This window comes from Cyanistes caeruleus, chromosome 9 (assembly GCF_971803275.1).
Source record: "Cyanistes caeruleus chromosome 9, bCyaCae1.hap1.1, whole genome shotgun sequence".
NCBI classification, from domain to species: domain Eukaryota; kingdom Metazoa; phylum Chordata; class Aves; order Passeriformes; family Paridae; genus Cyanistes; species Cyanistes caeruleus.
In genome coordinates, this window is record NC_141709.1 from 5,040,128 (window position 1) to 5,061,316 (window position 21,189).

At 39.3% G+C, this 21,189-nt stretch overlaps 1 protein-coding gene and 2 long non-coding RNA genes across 5 annotated transcripts; 2 read left to right on the top strand and 1 right to left on the bottom strand.

Moving 5' to 3' along the window:
- Positions 1-403: 403 nt before the first annotated feature.
- LOC147651455 (uncharacterized) lies at positions 404-20,719 on the bottom strand. 3 transcript variants are annotated; one of them, XR_015273672.1, is made up of 5 exons: positions 20,523-20,719; positions 13,177-13,356; positions 12,168-12,326; positions 6,341-6,425; positions 404-4,461 (listed from the first exon to the last, which is right to left on the bottom strand). It is a non-coding gene; the product is annotated as an uncharacterized LOC147651455 (long non-coding RNA). The 3 variants fall into 3 exon arrangements; XR_015273671.1 differs by lacking the exon at positions 404-4,461 and having other exon boundaries at positions 6,173-6,425; XR_015273670.1 differs by lacking the exons at positions 404-4,461; positions 6,341-6,425 and having other exon boundaries at positions 11,549-12,326.
- On the top strand, positions 13,050-20,527 carry LOC147651456 (uncharacterized). The gene is made up of 2 exons (XR_015273673.1): positions 13,050-13,379; positions 18,301-20,527. It is a non-coding gene; the product is annotated as an uncharacterized LOC147651456 (long non-coding RNA).
- On the top strand, positions 13,373-20,527 carry LOC147651457 (uncharacterized). The gene is given in 2 exon segments (XM_086841566.1): positions 13,373-14,049; positions 14,052-20,527. Coding segments are annotated over 2 exon segments (1,716 nt in total). The 5' UTR covers positions 13,373-13,385; the 3' UTR covers positions 15,104-20,527.
- Positions 20,720-21,189: the final 470 nt, after the last annotated feature.

Sequence of the window (21,189 nt, forward strand, 5' to 3'; positions counted from 1 at the left end):
AATGGAAATTAATAATGCTACTGCTATATCCCCCAAAATAGAATTTCAGAGACAAGACAAGTCACCTATCACATTCATCATCTACTTGTAAAATCTGTTTATTCTGTAAAGGTATGTCTATTATTATTAATAATATGTATATTATTATATATATGATTTACATATAAGAGATGTATATAATAATATTTGATTATACATATATGTATAATAATGTGTATATATAAGTATTATAATAATATAATGTATTAATAATATATGTACAAATAAATATATGTATATGTATATGATGTACATATACATATATGTGTATGTTTTATATGTATATGTTTTATACACATATATGTATATATAATTTATTATACATATGAAATATGTATATTTTTATATCATTATAAAGCTTCATCAGTTAAAATGCAATCCTGAGCAACAATAATGTGTTACATTGTATATGTACATGTTGTATATACATGTTGTATATATATATATAAAAAGAGAGGCAGTACTTGCTAGAGCAGATTCCGTATTTTGAAGAAACGACTCTCTCTGAGGGTCACGAGGCCTTACAACAGGTTTCCCAGGGAAGTGTTCAAGGCCAGGCTGGATGGAGCTCTGAACAACCCAGTGTGGTGGAAGGTGTCCCTGCTGGCCTGGTTCCAGCTAGGACAGAGTTAATTTTTTGCAGGGAATATGGCCAGGATCCAAAGGTTATTCAATACCACCTCATGTCATTGTGGGACACAGGGGAAGGGACACTTCTCTGGGAGCAAGGACTTCTGTCCAGTTTGGAGTGGCGTGGCTGCAGTTGGGTCATGAGCTCTCTGGTGAGCATTTTGGCATTGAATAACTCTCTCTTCTCTACACTTTTATTATTAATATTGTTCCTGTTACTGTGTACTTATTTCATTGGTGTTTCCAGTACATTGTTCATATCTCAACATGTGAGATCTGGCCTGAGGGAGAATAGTCTTGAATAGCATGGGATGTGGGAGAAAATGTGCCAGATTTTAGAGAAGTTCTCTGATGGTTTGAAATTTTACCACTGGACAGCTACAGCACCCTGGTAAAGTGACAGAATATTTGCAAGAAAAATGCTGTGGCAGCACCAGAGAGGATAAACTTATTGCCATGTTGGGTTCTGGCTACTATTTATTGGACACTGCTGGTCACTAGACAGCACCCTTAGTGAAGGAGGAGAAAAACATAACAACAGGAACTATGGTCACTCAAACTGCAGCTGAGCAAGAGGAACAACCTGTGCCAGTCACAGCAGCCCTTGTACTGCAGAAGAAATCCAAGACAAAATCAATTTGCTTAGTGATGGATGAGGAGGAAACATGGCCCTCAGCACAGGAGGAAGAGGCAGGGCCAGAGATAATGCCCGGTCCCTGTCCCCAGGAGATCTGAGAGATACGAGAAAAGGTTTCAGCTGCTGGCTGGATGAGCCCCTGGTGGCCTGTCTGCTCCAATGCTGGGATATTGCAGCCCATGATAATGAAACTTATTCCTTAGTATTCTCCCAAATACTGTGTACTTCTTGATAACAGTAGAAAAATCAACTTAGTGCTTCAAATTGTTCTTGGCAGACGGATGTACCAAGTGGACGATGTTTGACATCTGATTCAATAGAATAGTGGTTTATCCTGTTTAATTTTATTTCTAGATTTTACCTCATATATAATGTTTCCATTGCTATTATTGCAAATAGGTAAGCTGCCCAAGAGAAATACAGAAAGATGATTTACATGCTCCAGTAGCAACCCTTAAATTTAGGTGCTCTGTTTTGATGTGTGGGAATAAAAAATAAAAGGAGGTCCAGATGAGGTCAGAAAAGGCAATAACAAATATAATCTCTCTGTATTACAGATCTAGAAGGGTGTGGAAAATGCCATCACTTCCCAAACAGTATAATGAAGTATAAATCAAGATACTTTTGCTTTGCAAAATAAGTGAGGATTGTGGCAGACTTTGGTTTAGTCCTGAACAGATTATTTTCCAATTTATTGTTGAATGAAGAAAGTATGGTCAATACACTTGGAAAGTCTTCTCTTTAGAGATGTCTAATGCTAATGTGGATATATTTGCTGCCAGTTGGTAACACCTCTGAATTAGAGGATTGCTAGTTCTCTGGCTTCCTGCAGAATTTGCCTTATATTGTGAAAAAGGTTCTTAGCCATTGAAATCATTCCAGTTCCATCATCATCTTTTGTTAGCATTTTAATTCAGGCTGGTACCATGCCTAGTTTTATGGTTTCACAGTGATAATCCTCATAAAACTAGCTGTCATATATCCCCTCAATTTACATCTCTAATTCCCCTTTCTCTGTGCTTTCATAGAAACCACTTGCCTTGTGAAAACTCTGAAGGCAGCATACCACCAGGGTAACCTGGCAGCACTGGAAAGAACAGGAGCAGGGAAATTAGCTCTTTGTGTTTTTTTCATTCTTTGTCTGTTCTTTTTGTTCCTAGGAGATACTTCTGCATTTCCTTATATTGATGCAGGTTATTTACTCAGGAAAGTAGAGCAGAGTTACAAAGGCTTCCCAAGCTAAGGAGTACAGATTACTTTGACAAGCTGTTCTGGAGTTTTATATTTTATTTTGTGCCCCTGTCATGCTGAGGAGTGAGAGAGCAGCCTGGTGGGCAGCCAGTGGCCAATGAAGGCCAACCCACCACAATAGGTTAGGAAGATCTTAAATAACAATCCTTCAGCACCAGATGACAGTAATCCTGTGGGGAAATATGGATATATAGCATCATCTGATTTGTCAAGCAACTCTGAAATATCAGGTCTGAGCCTGATAAATGACCAAATCTGTCCTCATTCTGGAACGAGTCTGACAAATTTCACAGCTAAAGTTTTCTTCACCTTAAGAACTTCTGCTCATTAACATTCATCCTTGAGAGATAAGATTAGAACTGGTATCTCAATCTCCTCAGAAAAGATCTCAGCCAAAAAGATCAAAACATGCAAAGCTCCAGGTGAGTCAGAGCTGAGAACTGTGAGGAGGCATTGTGCCATGTCACAGAATCACAGAATATTCTGAGGTGGAAGGAAATAATGAGGATCATAGAGTCCAACTCTGAAGGGAATGGCCTGTATTGGGATTGGCCCCATGGCCTTGGCGTTATTAGCACCATACTCTGACCGACTGAACAAATCTCAGATATGTTATTTCCTGAACTTTGCATCAACAAGAAACCTGCCACTAATAATCTCATTTCCTATCAATGCAATATTGTTTAGACTTCTTACCTTCACTGATGAAAGGATGCACAAATAACATTATTTTAATTGTATAATAAGCAAACAGCTACAGGGAAAGTCACCTTAAAATGCAAAGAAATGTAAATAAACTGAAAGGCACAATGTGCATTGATTTTTCTCCATAGTAGGATGGATTGGTCATTTGAAAGGCACTTTTCTATGAATCTACAAGTAACTTTTATTGCATGGCTGCTGGAATAACTGATCTGTCACACCATTTGCTATTCTCCTGGGAATTGTGGTTGGTTGTGCCAGCTGCAGTCAGAGTTCACAGAAATCCTCTGCAACTGCCTTCTCCCACACTATGAATCATAGCTGCTGCTGTGGATGTATTTTAAAATGTCTTAATTTTAATGAGGTTTTTAATGCTAAATTAATTTTGCATCTTCTTACTCACCAAGATTCAATGTAAACATTATTAAACTATTTTTTTTTCTATTGGCAATGTGATTCATTAGCGATGGGATTTTTTTAACCCTACCATTTTGTCAACGTTCTTTGCTTGTTTGAAATGATACAATTTAAGGTGAACATTGTTACTATGTTAAAGAAAATGACCATGCATGTGAAATAGGCAATTCTGGGAGCACCAGCAATGCACATTTATCTAGAAAGAAGGTTTGGGCAGAGTATAGACTATTCACAGTTCTTACTGCCCTACCTATGGATTTCAGCTGTTTTCCAGGGACAAAAGCTAAGGAGGAATAACAAAAAGAAACAATCCAAAGTAAATAACTAAAATTAATCAGCAGTCAAAATAGAGATTTCATTGAGTTTAAAGAATAAAGAAACACAGGGGAGTTGTGCAGATACAATAACAATATTAAAATATTGGGGCAGTCACAGCTTCTCTGGGTATCCTGTGCCAGGGCTTCCCCATCCTCACAGGGAGGAATGCCTTCCCAATATCCCATCTATCCCTGCCCTGTGGCAGTGGGAAGCCATTTCCCCTTGTCCTCCCTCCCTTGCAAAGTCTCTCCATGGCTCTTGTTGGCTCCTTCAGGCACTTAAGGGCCACAGTGAGGTCACCCCAAAGCTTCTCCATCTGAACAATCCCACCTCTCCCATCCTTTCCTCCCATCAGAGCTGCTCCATCCCTCTGCTCATCCTGGAGCCTCCTCTGGACTCTCTCCAGCAGCTCCAGGTCCTTCCTGAGCTGGGCCCAGGCTGGGGCAGCTCTGCAGGTGGGGTCTCACCTGAACAGGGCAGAGGGGTGGAACAGTGAAATAGACGTGAAAAGGAAAACAGCAACTTAACAGGTTAGTTTCACTGGTAGTGAAGAGATTAAAAATGTGACCTGCAAAAGAGCAAAGAATGTGCCCTGTGTAAATGAGAGAAGGAGAAAGAAAAGTAAAAGTTTAAAGTAAAAGTTTAAATCCCAGGGTTTGAACCCCATCTCAAGGCTGCAGGGAACTGAAGCTCTGAGTGTGTTACATCAACAATTGTGCTTTTGATGAAAGATGCTATTAAAGATGACACAATTTCTAAAGAATTCCAAACACTTAAATATTTCTTTGAAGTTTTTGTCTCTCTCTGTACTTATGCAGGGTGTGGTTTTTAGGCATTTACAATAACTATTATGAACTTGCTCATGCACTCATTGTGGACAATTCTATTTTTTTTCAGACCCTTTATGAGAGCACTTGTGAGTTCTTATTTTTGGTACTTACTGAATTTTGAATATAGTTCCAATTAATCAGTTAGAAGATTTTATGGAATCTGCTAGATTTTCTATTTTTCAGGGACATATTTTATTATACTGAAATGAAGTTAACACAAAGATTAAAGGCACCAGGCTGGAAGTAAAAATCTCTGAATTTGTATCCTGCTCTGTAATAAATTATTTGGTCACACATATATACTGTTTCTCTTTACTTGTATAGAAAAGTATTTTTTTTTCTTTTTCTCCATTCTATTGCTTTGAGATAAATGGGCAGGCAGAACTATAAATAAATAAATATTTTATAAACATCAAAAATTTAAAAACTATATATTCTATGTTGAAATTATATTTTAACAATACTGGGATACAATAGTGTGTTAGTGAATTGGAGGAAGGCATCACTTTGTACTGTGTATTTTATTCAGTAGAGTTCCTACTACTAAATTTTTAACTGAAAACAAATTGGGTCATTTACCCTTGTAACTGTAACTCCTGGTCTTGCTTCATGTTGTCTTTTTGTCAAATTTTAAACTGATCTTATATTCCTAATTCAAACTCTAAGACATTGAAAGGCTGCTACTTAAATCAAACATCTCTGCAACTAAATTGAGATATGTGTGTGTTATAAGATTGCCTTAAATAGCAATAGTGAGTTTAATACCACATTTATAAGTAAAACTGAGTTGGGTATTGCAGGACCTTAGCTCATAATTTAAAAATCCAGTGGAGTACTTTGAGAACACTCTTACAATTAAACACAGGAAAGAAAAATTTTCCTCTCTAGCTAAAATTTAGAGAAGGAATCAGAACTGAAAGAGCAGATAAGATGATGATTTAAAAAAAATTATTAGAAAGATTACTAGTTAATAAATAAAAAAAGAAAAATAGCCTTAAAAATATCAGTGAATCAATTTCTAGTGAAAGCAAATCTTCTGCAGCAGGAATGGGGTGAGGAATGTTGTATTAAATCAAGACTAAAAGTCTGGGATAATTTTCTCTCAACTTCCAGTCACTCAGGAGAAATCTGACAATACCAATATTGTCCTTAAAACTAAAATCTTCCAAGTGTAGTATGTTTTTTTAAAGTGAAGAAAAAGCCAATTACTCAAAATTCAGTTAATTAGTTCAAGTGTGAACACCTCCCATTTTTCGACTACCCAAAAATGAAAATACATGGAAGAAGAGAATCACTCAGGCTGAGGAAATATGAAAACACATAGCAAGATTAATGAAGTTTGAAATTCTTTAACAGCATAAATATTTAAATATATTGAGTAATATAATGGTTTTACATTGTTATCACACATAAGTGCAGGTACACAGTTGAATGCCTGCCTGGAACATACAATGCTAAATTTGGAAAAAGCAAGCTGATCATTAAAAGCAGGTTCAGAAATTGCTAGAACACCCACCTTAGCTGGGGACAAGGGAACTGGAAACCACTGAGTTACAGCTTTTTGGCAGACTGAAGTTATACCTCTGTATGCTGCAGGTTGGCTAAAAAGAGAATTATGGAAGAGAGGCTTAGGAAATGTCAGGAAAGTCAGAGATCCTAATCTACAAATTGAAGAAGATGTTAAGAAGAGTTTAATGCACTATTACTTGATGAAAATAAATAAATCAGTATATTAATTCATAAGCAGTAGATTCTTTAGTATTCTGCAGTTGTCTTTCCCCCTGTGCTGTATTACAGCAAAGGTATAAATATTATACTAAGTTATTATATCAGGTTTCAGAAATTAGTTTAATAAAGATTAATTTAGTTATATTAGTTTCCCTGAATAAAGCACAATTTATAAAACCTTACCTAACTGATAATTTAGAAATAGATGACTTCACTACATAATTAACTACTTGAGCCCTTATGCCTGTGCTTATGTACCTTGCAAAAACAGTGTGTGGGAGGTGATACATTAAAGTTAATATAATAAATATTAAGGATGACAACAGATGGGCTAGCTGTAGAAATAAAAACAAAAGTATATTTTTGGCAAAATGACTTAAAAAAGGTAAGAAGACAAGCAACTTTTATAAAGGTTAAAAAATGCTAAACATAAATTGTCCGTGACTTATAGAAAGTGTACTCTTTTTACTCTAATGAATCAAGTAAGTTGGCTAAAACCAGTGTGAATTTCTTGTCCTAAAACAAAATCTTCATTAGGCCCAAACAAGCTGTTTGATTGCTATTGAGTTACAGACTTTACCATTACTTCGTATTACTTTGAATCATGACTATTTATGAAGCCTGTGTCATTCTTGCAAGGCTGTGATGCCACAGCAAGGCACATCACAAGGACACTGACACTCTTGGGCTGATGTGGTGCCTGAGATGTCACTGAATATGCTTTGCCTCCCAGAATATACCTGAGAACACCAAGTGCAGTTTGGCTATGTAAACTCCACAGGTGTGCATATCAGAACAAACACTATTTGATACACAGCAAGCTGCCAAAGGCTGTTGTTGGCTGTTATTCCCTGGAAACTCCAGAAATACTATCAATAGCTCCTGTAAAAATTCTGTCTCATGAGGGAACCTTAAAAACACCAACAGTTTCCTCTAAGTGTTCCAACTGACTCCAACATCTATCCATCCTTCCCACCAGAATGCTTTCTGTAAAGTCCAAATGTCCTAGTTTCTTGATCTAGTTTAAGAGCTCTGATTCTGGCACTATCCAACGTGCAGATGAGTATTTTGCCTCCTTTCTAACAGATATTTTATCAGTATTTTACCTACTTCACATGATCTTTGTAAGATTATTCAGGTCTAAATCTTCCAGTCAGCCTTCTAAAAACACATTTCTTTTGGCTATAATTATTCTTGCTGTGCTCCTCAGAACTCTCTTCAAAGTATTGCATTGCTGTTCAACCTATTTTTTATTGTCTCAGATAAATCCACCAGTCCCATATAATTTAAAAACAGCTAAAACCAAGATACACTAATATTTCTTTGCCTGCTGCAAACATGCTTTCTATCCTAATAAAAAATCTCTTATAACTGCCTTTTAAATACTTATCAGGAGTCCTCTAGGTTTAGATGATAAGGACTGAGGCAGAGAAGGGTTAGAAAATCTCCCAAGGTCCTTTCCAGGTTGTTTCATCAAGATACCAACATTCTTCTGATTCATGTGATTGCTAACACATATTTTATTCTTTCTGACTCAAAAGGAATTTTCTATGTAAAAAGACAAATTAGGGTTTTTCTCTGAATATCTACAGGAAAAATTCATTGCACCCTTAATTCTCCTTGGTAGCCTGCACTCTGGATGGGACAGGTGGGACAGGAGGGAAGGTGTAAAGTGGAAGCAGATTCTCCAGGTTTTAATTAACACCCTCTACCTCTTGTTCCACTGTTTAGAGCCACAATAATGTTTTAAGGCTCAAATTCTTTTCCTGTTATACCTTACAGACTATAAGAGTATATGTTGAACTCTTGTTCTTTTTACTTGGTACCTCACAGCCTTTGCATCTTCCAATAATTTTAAGCTTTTTAATTTTTTTTAAAAAAAAATTATTATTCTACTTTGCTAACAGTACTGTTAGAAAGACATTAGTTGTCTAGAATGTGAACAGAACATAAAGTCTGTTCTGCTAACAGTTATAAATAGTAATTTAAATATATTGGTCTTTAAGCATCTAAATATTGACATTGATGCAAGCAGATCACTAAACTCTGAAGTCATGTGTATAATACAAGATTGAATTAAAAAAATGAACCAATCCCCCAGTTAAACAAATAGACATTAGACATAATCTAGCATGGTATGTCTTTGATTGCTTTAGTTTTGCAATTTGACAGATGATGCTTTACATGGAAACCTCATTAAAAATTGCCAGTGGTTCTGTTTGGAAAGACTAATTTGTACAGATCATTTTGCCTTAATGAGGTTCCATGTGAAGATGAACTAAGATCTATTGAGCTGGTGCACTTTAATTAGTACTCTAGAGTTGGTGTTCCTCTTTGTCACTGTCATAATTTTTGACTTCCAATATAGATGATCAAATGAGAAAGCATCATTGGGGATGATGAACCCTATCACCAGTTTCTCCACTGCAAAATACATTTAAACCTGTGTAGTTTCTTTTTCTGTGCTAGATTCTAGGATTAAAATGTAAAATATGACTTATTTCATCTATCCTGATGATATGATTAGAGTTTCCTTATCGAAGGCATGTATTGCATGTAAAGGCATTTATAAAACAGGTATAATGTAAATTATATCTTTCTAGCTTTTTGGGTAGTGAGAGAGACTTCAGGAGCCTACTACTATCATTGTCCCATAAATAACTTTGCAAAGCAACAGAACTAAATGTTTGTGATTATATTGTTTTACTGTCACTAATCAGGAACAAAAGATTTGAGTAGATCAAGATATTATGTGAATTCATTGTGATTTCATTGAAGTTTGTGTTTAAAAGCCTGTGAAAATCTTTCTGATGTCACAAAAATTAGGTAAAACCAATTTACTAATTCAGGCCAATTCAGTTGTATATATACACATACATACATACATACATACATACATACATATATATATATATATATATATATAAAATATATTTTTTGGACTATTCAAAAAGATTTCCTAAAATTGACTTTAGAATGAAAGTAAAATATCATTAATGCAAATATAAACAGAAAAAAAGAAAATGGTAAATAGGTAGAATCCATGTGGTGAAATTTATTAAGGATTAAATTGCCATAAACATTTAAAAATAATTTTCTAATGCAGATTCTTTTTTAGCTTTTCATTAGTTCAAGGACTTCCTGAAAGTCATCAATTTTAGTTAAGCAATTTGCTAGATAATTCCAAATTATTCTCTAGGAGAGGGATACTTCTCTATTAGATCCTGTAACATATATCAAGAACCTATGATAAAACTGAGGTCTATTTTATCTCAAAAGGGGTTTCCAAGGAGTATTTTCTGCACAAATATAAAAGCTTGAAATGGTAGTAAATAAAGCAAAGTCCACAGTTTCAACATGTTTAGGAAAAAAGCCCTGACAGTCACTTCAGTATTTTGCAAGAGCCTTTTGTTTCACTCACAGAAAAAAGGAAAACAAGCAAAAGAATTTCTGATTGTTTAATTGCATTATGATCCCTTTGACAGCATTACAAAACCCAATTTTCAAATAAAGTGTTTTCTCCAATTCTCAATTACAGTTTTCCTAAGCACTGCTATTTAAACAGGGCTTCAGGAATGTAGAACTGAGGATGAAAATCCAGTAAATGAAGGCACTGCAAAGCATAACAGGAAGAACAGATTAAAACTTTCAGCTTGAAAAAGCAGCTGATGCAATAATAGGAACTCATATATTTCACATGTTCACCTCTGATTAATTTTTTTCATCCTATTATAAAAAGAACAATTTGTATCCTGTTATACATCCTGATAACTCCTATAGCTAAAATCTTCACACACACACAAATTCACTGCTGCCCTCAGTTCTACTTCAGAAATTCACTTTTCACCAAGTTTCTTTGAGTAGTTGTCACCAAAAAGCTACAGGAGCATGAAAGTTTTCATGCACGGTTTTGCCATTTCTGCCTTGTTAAGGTCACTGTTTGCCTTAGGTTCTATACATTTTTATTATTTTTTTTTTACCTTTCAAGAGTGACTAATCCTCTTTGCTCTCTGCTGATGCTCCTCAGGCACATTTTTTTTCTTGACATGATAAGGCTTGATTTTGACAATGTTTTTCAATAACAAACAAAATTACAAGTGAAATGCTTAGATCAACATTTTGTGAATTGTTTTAAAACCTTTTAAAGAGTTTAATTTATAGATACTTAGTTTACTAATGCTCACTTCAAAATTATGTTGTTCATAGGTCCTCAGTTGCCCAGTATAATAGATGTGGATGATAGAGTGAAAATGTAATTAATATTATGTTAATGCTATGTTATATACATTATTATATTATATTATATTATATTATATTATATTATATTATATTATATTATATTATATTATATTATATTATATTATATTATATTATATTATATTATATTATATTATATTATATTATATTATATTATATTATATTATATTATATTATATTATATTATATTACATTATATTATATGACATTATATTATATGACATTATATTATATTATATTACATTATATGACATTATATTATATGACATTATATGACATTATATGACATTATATTATATGACATTATATTATATGACATTATATTATATGACATTATATTATATGACATTATATTATATGACATTATATGTCATTATATGACATTATATTATATGACATTATATGTCATTATATGTCATTATATTATATGTCATTATATGTCATTATATGTCATTATATTATATGTCATTATATGTCATTATATGTCATTAAATTTTATGCCATTTTATTTTATTATATTTAATTTTATTTTATTACATTTATTATATTATACATAGTTTAAGATATATTAATATACTTAGTATATCCACCTGTGGAAAGTCTTGTTGGAAAATTCTTTGAGAAGAAAATATTGACCAGCAGTGAATGAAATTGCCAGGCCCAATGCAAGAGTATATTTTACAGTGCCCCCAGGATGGAGATGCAGAGCTGTGGCAGGAATTTGGGTTATTATGGGTAATTGTGTTCACAGTGAGTTAAATTTACTGTAGCATTGTAGAACAGTCAACAGCAATATAGTAAACGGATTTCCATCCATTCTCTAAACATATTATGCTGAGCATGGAACAAATAAACAGAGACAGCCTCTACAAGGAGATTTACCCATCAAGTGAGATGACAGAATCACAGAATCAATCAGGTTGGGAAAGATCTTTGATATCATTCAGCCCAACCTATGACCTAACACCATCTCGTCAACTAGACCATGGCAATGATTCTACATCCAGAGATGGTGTCTCCACCAACTCCCTGGGCAGCTCATTCCAACACCCAGCCACTCTTCCTGTGAAGAACTTCTCCCTAATGTCCAGCCTAAACCTCCCCTGCTGCAGCTTAAGGCTGTGTCCTCTTGTCCTGTCACTGGAAGGGCCCAGAGTGGCTCATGTGGTGCCACCTCCCTGCTCCAGCAGGGCCATCCCAGAGCCCAGGGCCCAGAAGTGTGTCCAGACAGGTCTGGAATATCCCCAGGGAGGAGACTCCACACTCTCTCTAGTAAATCTGTGTCAGTGCTCAGTCACTGCACAGGAAAAATGTTTTTCCTCATATTAAGGTAGAACTTCCTGGACATCAGTTTCTACCTCTGGCCTCTTGTCCTGTTGCTGGGCACACACGATGTGGCAGCCATCCAAGGTAGAACAGTGTCTGTGTCCTTGTGGAGTTCCCACATCCAGCTCTTTCTGGAGGACTCTTGAGCCCCAGGAGTGCATGTCTCAAGGTCTGCAGCCCACAGATGTGTGCTGAAGGAAACAAGTAAGAAGTAACAATTAGTGTAGGAAAATGAGGTGAACAAAGTATGGCAGTAGAGAAACATTACAAGCTGATTCCAGCCTTCTGCATCACTTTTTACCTCACCAAAGAAACAAGGAAATTCAGCAAAACCACAGAAAACTGAGGCTGGAAAGGGGGCAGGAAGGACTCCTCTCTCTGAAGTCTGCACTAGGGAAAGCAAAGATGTTTCTCTAAATGCCTCAGTAACTATTTACTGCATTTTTTTCCCCCTCAATGTTATTTGTTTTTGTTCTTCTGTTATAATCTACTTTTTCCTCAATTCTCTTTTTGTCACTGCCTGTGCAGCATGAGCCCTTTCTTAATATTTCTGCAGTTTTCTAATGGTGCTCAGCTTTGCCCAGTCTGTTGTGCACCTGAAACTGTCTGAAATAAGCTGGAAATGTCTGTGACCAGCACAGGGCAGCCCCTGATCTCCTCTAACCGAGACACCAAGACCTGGACACCTAAATCCAATACAATGACACTCATGGGATGCAAAAAGCTTATGTGTTGAGAGCCTGACAGAAGAATGACTAAGAGAGAAAGGACATGATACTGTAAGATTAGTTAAAGTATGAGGCCTCAAGGTCAGTATGTCCTGGAAGAGAGAGTTACATAAATAACAAGATATCGAAACTGCCAAAATATGCAGAACTGCAAGCTGAAGATAAGGAACTGGTAACTGCAAGGCCAACCACAAAGAACAATATGCGTCAATGGTAGCAGACCAATAATGAGCTGAATTTTTGCAATATGTATAAGCTAATTAAAAGCATTATAAGTTGTGCATAAGATTTCAATAAACTGAGACTTGCTGACCATGATAGCATGAGGCTTGTCTTCCGCGGCTCCGGTAATCCCCGACCTCTGGCGACATCTGGCGCCCGAACACACTTTCCCTTTCCTCCTCAGAGCTGCGTTGGGGACGGGTCCCTTGGACGGCGCTACATCGCCCTGAGCGCCACATCGGTGGGCTCTGCCGCTACGCGCTGCCGACGCCTGGGGGGGTTGCAACAGTACCGGTGAGTATGGACAGGCAAGCGGCGTATGATCTTTTTGCCGCCTTCTTGAGAAAGCGGGGCATCAAAGGATTAGATTTAGAGAAGGATTTACCTCTCCTGTTAACCCATGCTGTTTCTTATGAGTTTTTTACTAACCCTCACTCAGTCCATGAGCTACATGAGTGGCGCAGGTATGGTGATCGCTTATGGGAGTTAGTTTTAGAAGATGACAAAGTAGCAAAAAAGATGAGTAAGTTATGGAAGGTGGTGCAGAATGAGTTGTTAATGTGTCAGGCAGAAAAGCAAGCTGCCGATAATGCCCGTGTGGCGCAGGATCGCAATAAGGCTTACATCGACCCTTCAGCTCCAAATCCACTGATATTTGCTTCTGTTGATCTGCCCCCGCCAGATCCTAGGGAGTCTACCACTCCATCTGCACCCCCTGTCCCCTCGGATCACTCGCCGCTTCCGCCGCCCCCCTCTTCAAGTACATTATCTAACGCCGCAGCCATGGAGCCGTTCCCCGGGGCCTTATCGGATCTTGCGGAGGCTATGGCACAGGGTCGGCGTGAAGCATGGGCGGCGCTAGCAAGGCAGGGTCTGCAAGAGGGAGATACAGAATTGGCGGCAGCAGCTCAGGAGCAAATAGCCTCCCCACTTGCCTTTCCCGCGATATTTCACCCTTTGCAGGGGTGGGCCAACGAGCTGAAGTTACGCAGCTTGATTGGAAACTTTTGTCTCAATTAAGATCAACGGTGGCACAATTTGGAGTCACTAGTGAGCCCGCGAAACAGATGATCAAGTACCTCTTTAATTCGGCTGTCCTGCTGCCCGCTGACATTAGAGGAATGTCTCACCTCATTTACACCCCTCATCAAAGGCTTATGTTTGAAACCCGGTGGAGGGAGGAAGCGGCCGCAAGCGCTGCACTTCCTCGGCCTGCTGGTGACCCTCTCGCAGGGATCACTGTAGATGAACTTATGGGCAATGGAGCCCACATTCGTTTAGAGCAACAGGCGGCCTTGGGGGGGGAAAAGCTGAGAGAGGCTATGGCAGTTGCAAAAAGAGCTATGGATAAGATCAGGGCACCTGGGGGTATTCCCATGTATATGGGGAATAAGCAAGGTAGAGATGAAGCCCTTGGCTCCTTTGTGGACAAAATTATTGAAGCTCTGGCCAAAGCAGGTATAGCTAAGCATATGCAAGATGCGTTAGTAAAGCAGTGCATATTACGAAATGGAAATGCTACAACTCGATCCTTAATAGCCACAGCACCAGGACATTGGAATGTCCAAGATTTGTTAGATAAGGCTGCAGCCATGCCAAGTGGCACTCAGGTGTTTATGGTAGAAGCTCTGCAGAAGATAGGAGAAGGACTGCAGCACCAGGCACAAGCTTTTAAGGAGCAAACTTTAGCAGCCCAGAGTCAGGTGTTAGCTGCCCTTGCACCCCTCCAAGCGACGATAGTGCAACGGCGCCCCGGTGTGGATGGAAGAATGAAGTGCTTCAGATGTGGACGAATGGGACACATCCGCCGCGAATGCAATGCATCGGGAGTCTGGTGCGGAAAATGTCAATCCAGCACTCACAATAACACTGCCTGTCATCGTGGGTCGGGAAACTCGAGAGCCAGCACGAAACCGGGCCGCGCGGAGACACAGGTAGCCCCTGCCTCCGACAGCCGAGCGATCAACTTCTGCCAGCAAGCTCCGGCAGCCTCAGATTGGACCTGGCAGCAGCAGTAGACACCACACTCTACAATAATGCTCCACATACTATTCCTACCGGTATTCATGGACCACTGATTATTAATGGACAGCCAACTGGAGGACTGATTTTAGGCCGCTCCTCAGGGTCCGTTCTGGGCCTTTCCATCGAACCAGGGGTAGTTGATGCTGATACTGAAGGAGAACTTTTCATCATTGTTAATACCCAGTTCCCTCCGCTTACCATTCCAAAAAGGCAAAGAATTGCGCAGTTTGTACCTTTACCACACTTGACTGTTAACATACCGCCTCGATCCACTGAACCACGTCGGACAAAATGTCTTGGTTCTTCAGGGAGCATTGCTCTGCCTGTCATTGACCTCGCCACACGACCAAAGAAAGCCTGCCATCTCCGTTATCAAGGGCAGACCATTACCCTTGAAAAGGCCCTGCTAGATACTGGGGCAGATACTTGTATTATTGACACTAATAAATATCCTAAAATGTGGCCCCTTTTATCAGCCAATACTACAGTCTCCGGTATAGGAGGAATCCGACTTCCTAAACATTCCCCATTGATCACTGCAGAAATTGAAGGAAAACAGGCAACAACAATTTTTTCACTGACCCCGCTCCCACCGGAGGTCGATTGCATTATTGGAAGAGACGTTTTGTCGCAATTAGGGTATGTACTCACAGATTCCCCTTTATCATGACGGCCATTGCTTGGACATTCCCTCTACCATTAACATGGATCTCTGATACACCTGTAGTAGTTAAGCAATGGCCCTTAAAAAGGGAAAATCTTGAACAAGCGCATCGCTTAGTTGCAGAACAACTGCAACTAAAACATCTCAAACCTTCCACAAGCCCCTGGAACACGCCTGTTTTTGTCATTAAGAAAAAGTCAGGCAACTACCGTTTATTACAGGACTTGCGTGCAGTTAATCAGCAGATGGAGCCCATGGGAGCCTTACAACCTGGTCTCCCTAACCCGGCCATGATACCCCAAGATTGGCTTATTCTTATTGTAGACCTGAAAGACTGTTTTTTCACAATACCCCCGCACCCCCAAAACACAAAAAGGTTTGCATTTACCTTACCTTCCTTAAATAGAGGAGAACCAGACAAGCGATTTGAATGGACAACGTTACCCCAAGGCATGCGAAATTCACCCACTTTGTGTCAGCTGTACGTTGATACAGCATTGCAGCCTATTAGGCAATCCATGCCAGACACTATCATTTATCATTACATGGATGATATATATTTGCTCAGAAATCTCCATTTACGACAGAACAAGTGCGTGCTGTTATCACTCTGTTGCAGAAATATGGTCTCAAAGTCTCTGAAGAAAAACTTCAAGTGCAGCCGCCGTGGAAATACCTAGGATGGACTATTACCGAAAGGCAAGTAAGGCCGCAAAAGCTCACTATTCAAGATGTACCAACCACTCTTCATGAAGCACAAAAATTACTAGGTGATCTCCAGTGGCTTAAACCAATCGTTGGTATTCCTAACACGCTGTTAGACACCTTGCGACTACTGTTAAAGGGCACAGATCCTTGCGCTCCAGTGACGCTGACGGCACCCCAGCTTGCCGCTCTGCAAGACATCTCATGGTGTATCTCTACTGGATTTGTCAGCCGTTATGATCCAGCTTACCCGGGTCAGCCTCACTATTTGGAATAGCAGAGATCACCTTATGGGAGCTATAACCCAGCTAAAGAAAGCGGGGGAGACAAGAGTTTTAGAATGTCTTAGCCCTCAGTTGCAACAAAGAAAAAACAATAACTCAAAAAATCGAATGGCTTGCGGCCTTAATCATTAAAGGCAGGTTGTGTACAATCGAATTGAGTGGAAGAGAACCTGCAATTATTCAGTTACCTATGGAAAAAGCAACTCTTGATTGGTTTCTCCTCAATTCGCCAGACCTTACGGAAGCACTTTTACAAGCTCCTAGTTGCATCACCACAGGACCGTTAGCTCCTAAAGTCCTGCATTGGCTTGGGGAGTGGCAATGGATCACCAGGCCATTAAGAGAAAATCAACCCATTCAAGACGCAATTACAGTTTTTACCGATGCAGGAAAGCGTTCCAGAAAAGCCGCAGTCACTTGGAATAGAGGCGGCCAATGGTATCATCACATTATTTTAGCAACCTTGCACGATAATCTGCAAACCCTAGAACTTTTAGCTGTCATATGGGCATTCCAGAAATTTCAAGAGCCTGTCAATGTAGTCTCTGATTCAATGTATGTTGTTGGAGTAGCGTCGAGAATTGAGGATGCAAGTGTCAAAGAAGTAACCAACCCTCGATTGGCCGAACTGTTTATGCAACTACAGCGAACTTTACAAGCCTGAAAGTACCCCATCTCCATCATCCACATTCGTAGCCATAAATGGGAAGAGGGTCTTGGAGAAAGGAATGCCAGAGCCGATAAATTGGTAATGGTGCAGCAGCAAAACATCCTTCCACGCACCGTAGCAGCGAAAGAAAGTCATAATATCTTCCATCAGAATGCAAAAGGACTGGCCCGCGAATTCCAGTTACCACTCAGCGAGGCACGAGCCATTGTGAAAACTTGCCCTATCTGCAGTCACCATAATGGGGGCATAGGACTTATCATGGAAGTTAATCCAAAGGGATTGTTGCCCAATGAACTGTGGCAAATGGATGTTACTCATGTACCATCATTCGGCAGGCTGAAATATGTTCATGTAACTATTGACACCTATAGTCATTATATTTGGGCTACAGCTCAGCCTGGAGAGCAAGCTAAGCATGTTGAGAAACATCTAAACAGTTGTATTGCTATAATGGGCGTTCCCAGAAACATAAAGACAGATAATGAGTCAGCATATTGCAGCCAGAAATTCAGAAGGTTAATGGACTTTTGGAATATCAAACACACCAGAGGTATTCCACATGTCTCTACAAGGCAAGCAATTGTAGAAAGGGCCAATGGGACCTTGAAGCGTTATTTAGAAAAATACACAGATATCAAGAGCCCCACAGAGAGACCCCACAGAGGCTAAGAAGCCTGTTTGTTTTAAACCACTTATGTCTGTTTGGAAATAGAGACACACCCCCTGTTATTGTACATTTTCAGAGAGATCCCTTGCCCTCGCCCCCTATATTTGTTAAATATAAGGACCCCAAGACTAGCATTTGGCAAAATCCTGCCCAAGTCCTTTACTGGGGGCGGGGCTATGTGTGTGTTTCCACCCCTACAGGTCCACAGTGGATACCCGGGAGGTGGACGCGTGCTGCCATACCCGATGAGCAGCCCGGTGAGCAGCCCGGACAGGAGAAGGCAACTCTGGCTTCAGAAGGCGATTGCACCTCTCCTGCTGCAGATTGAGGAAAGATTCGGCACCCGGATTCTGTTTGAGTCGGAACGGGAGATAGAAGACTCTGTGCTCCCAGCTCTGAATAATCATTTTTTACGCTATCTCCCCAGGCATTGCCTTCATTGTTACTCAGTTGAACACATTGCGTGGGTTAAACTGAGGTGTGGTGGGTGTGAAAAGACTCTTTGGTTGTCACAGCGTGCGCTTGGACAAGGGTATTGGTGCCTTGTTTGCTCTTTTGAGTGGCAGAGGGCCTCCCCCCAGAGAGCATTAGTTGACTTAGTGGGAGAACCATTTGGAACCGCGGTCCAAAAGATTGAGAACAGGGAGGATTTACATCTCAGGGAGCTGGTTTGGAGAGTGAGACACACAGTAGACCGTGTCATCGCAGATAGCAACTCTGCAATTCTTGATACTGTTTGTGGAAAAGATGTTCGGATCCCGACAAATTGGCAAGTTTCTCCAGATCGTTGGGATCATACCTGCCGTCGTTTTGATCGACGTTGCAGGCCCCATCAAAAAAGCCACCGATAAAATGTGGTGATCCTTTAAACGACAGAACATTATGATATGGCTTTTGCTTGTGCTTGCGGCGCTACCATTGATTAATTGTGTTTATGTACCAGCACAACCCAAAGAAAATATTTGAGTTACGCTGGCTAACAAAACTGGCCAAGAAGCAATATGTTTAGCCCTAAGCTCCCCAGGCAATCCTTTTTCCACTTGTCTTGTAGGCATTCCTCTAGATAATTGGCCTTGTCCATCATCAGCACACAACTGTAACTCCACTAATCCCCAGGGCAATGTAGATCAGTGGGACCAAATTATGCCCCATTTTCCTACATTAGCAATTGAGCCTCAAGAGCTTGAGATTTTAGGATCCATATTAGCAGATGCTTGTTTAAGGTTTAATTGGACAAGTGTCTTTCGAGGAGTGGGACACAATAGATCATTACCCATCAATGTTAACTCATCTCTGTCGATATATAGAAATAACTCAGCATGGTATAATTACACCACGCAGAACATCTCAAGATCTTCTAACACGCCTATCAGGCTGCCAGACGGTGTGTTTCTAATATGTGGAGATCAAGCTTGGGCAGGGATCCCTTCACGAATGGAAGGCAGACCATGCACGCTAGGCCAATTGACTCTCTTAACACCCAATACATCAATGATTCTGCACAGATACCAAAAGAAGAGAGAGAGAAGGTTTGCTCATGCCTTTGCCAAGGATTGTGATGATAATGCAGACTTTTGGAGCCCAGTGCAGCCAGTTTTCGGGTCCCTTGTCCCTGGTATTGGGACCGCACAAGCCTTGAGCACATTGAGGAAAATGGGATGTTGGCTTGCAAGACAAACTAATGCCACATCGCAAGCTTTGTCTGATCTTTTGCTAGATGTAGATTCAATTAGGCGTGCTACACTTCAAAATAGAGCTGCTATTGATTTTTTGTTGTTAGCGCAAGGACCTGGTTGTGATGAATTTGAAGGGATGTGTTGTATGAATTTATCGGATCATTCTGTTTCTTTACATGCACAAATTAAGAAGTTGCAAGATTTGACTACACATTTGAGGGTACAAGAAGGATTGGAAATAGATGGATGGTTGCAGTCCCTAGGCATAACAGGGTGGTTGAAAAATTTAGTACAGATGGGGTTAGTCATTCTTCTTGTAATTTTGGCCATCATGATTATCTTACCCTGTTTAATGCAATGTTTGCAGCGTACGGTAATGACAATGTTTGAAAACCACCGATTGTATATGATGACCATTAAAGAAAACAGGGGAAGTGTTGAGAGCCTGACAGAAGAATGGCTAAGAGAGAAAGGACATGATACTGTAAGATTAGTTAAAGTATGAGGCCTCAAGGTCAGTATGTCCTGGAAGAGAGAGTTACATAAATAACAAGATATCAAAACTGCCAAAATATGCAGAACTGCAAGCTGAAGATAAGGAACTGGTAACTGCAAGGCCAACCACAAAGAACAATATGCATCAATGGTAGCAGACCAATAATGAGCTGAATTTTTGCAATATGTATAAGCTAATTAAAAGCATTATAAGTTGTGCATAAGATTTCAACAAACTGAGACTTGCTGACCATGATAGCATGAGGCTTGTCTTCCGCGGCTCCGGTAATCCCCGACCTCTAGCGACACTTATGGATATCTGTTCTTGGAATGCCAGACCTGCTGCTTGCTGTAGAGAGGAAATCCATAACTTTTCACAAACTGGTGTCATTCTTCTCACCAGGGCTAACAAGGCTGCTTTAAACATTCCAGATTTAGGATTCAATGTACTTGAGAGTGCCTTAAAGGCCTTGGTCCTGCAAATTAAAATGAGTTCATTGCATCAATGTGCCAGTGTAATAAAAATGTAAAGTTCAAACAAGAGGAACATTAATTGTGACAATAACAATAAATTGATGCTTTTGGAATTAACTTTGTCATTGTAACTGTCTAGCTGGCGAGACAGATAAACCAAGCTGCCAATAGTTACCTTTACTATTTCTGGAGAAAACCACATGAATTTTCCTCCATGTTCCAAATCAGCATTTGAAAATTGGAATTAAATAATAATAGCCATTTGAAAATTGAAAATTAAAAAATGTAAGGAAAAGATGGCTTTGGTTACTATAATTTTAACTATAAAAATATAAAGCAATAAATGATTTATAGAGATGTATAGACTAAAAAACTAAAATAAATGGAAATCAAAAGAGAGTGGAGAATATGCAACTGACTTTTTTCTTGCCTATGTCCCACAAG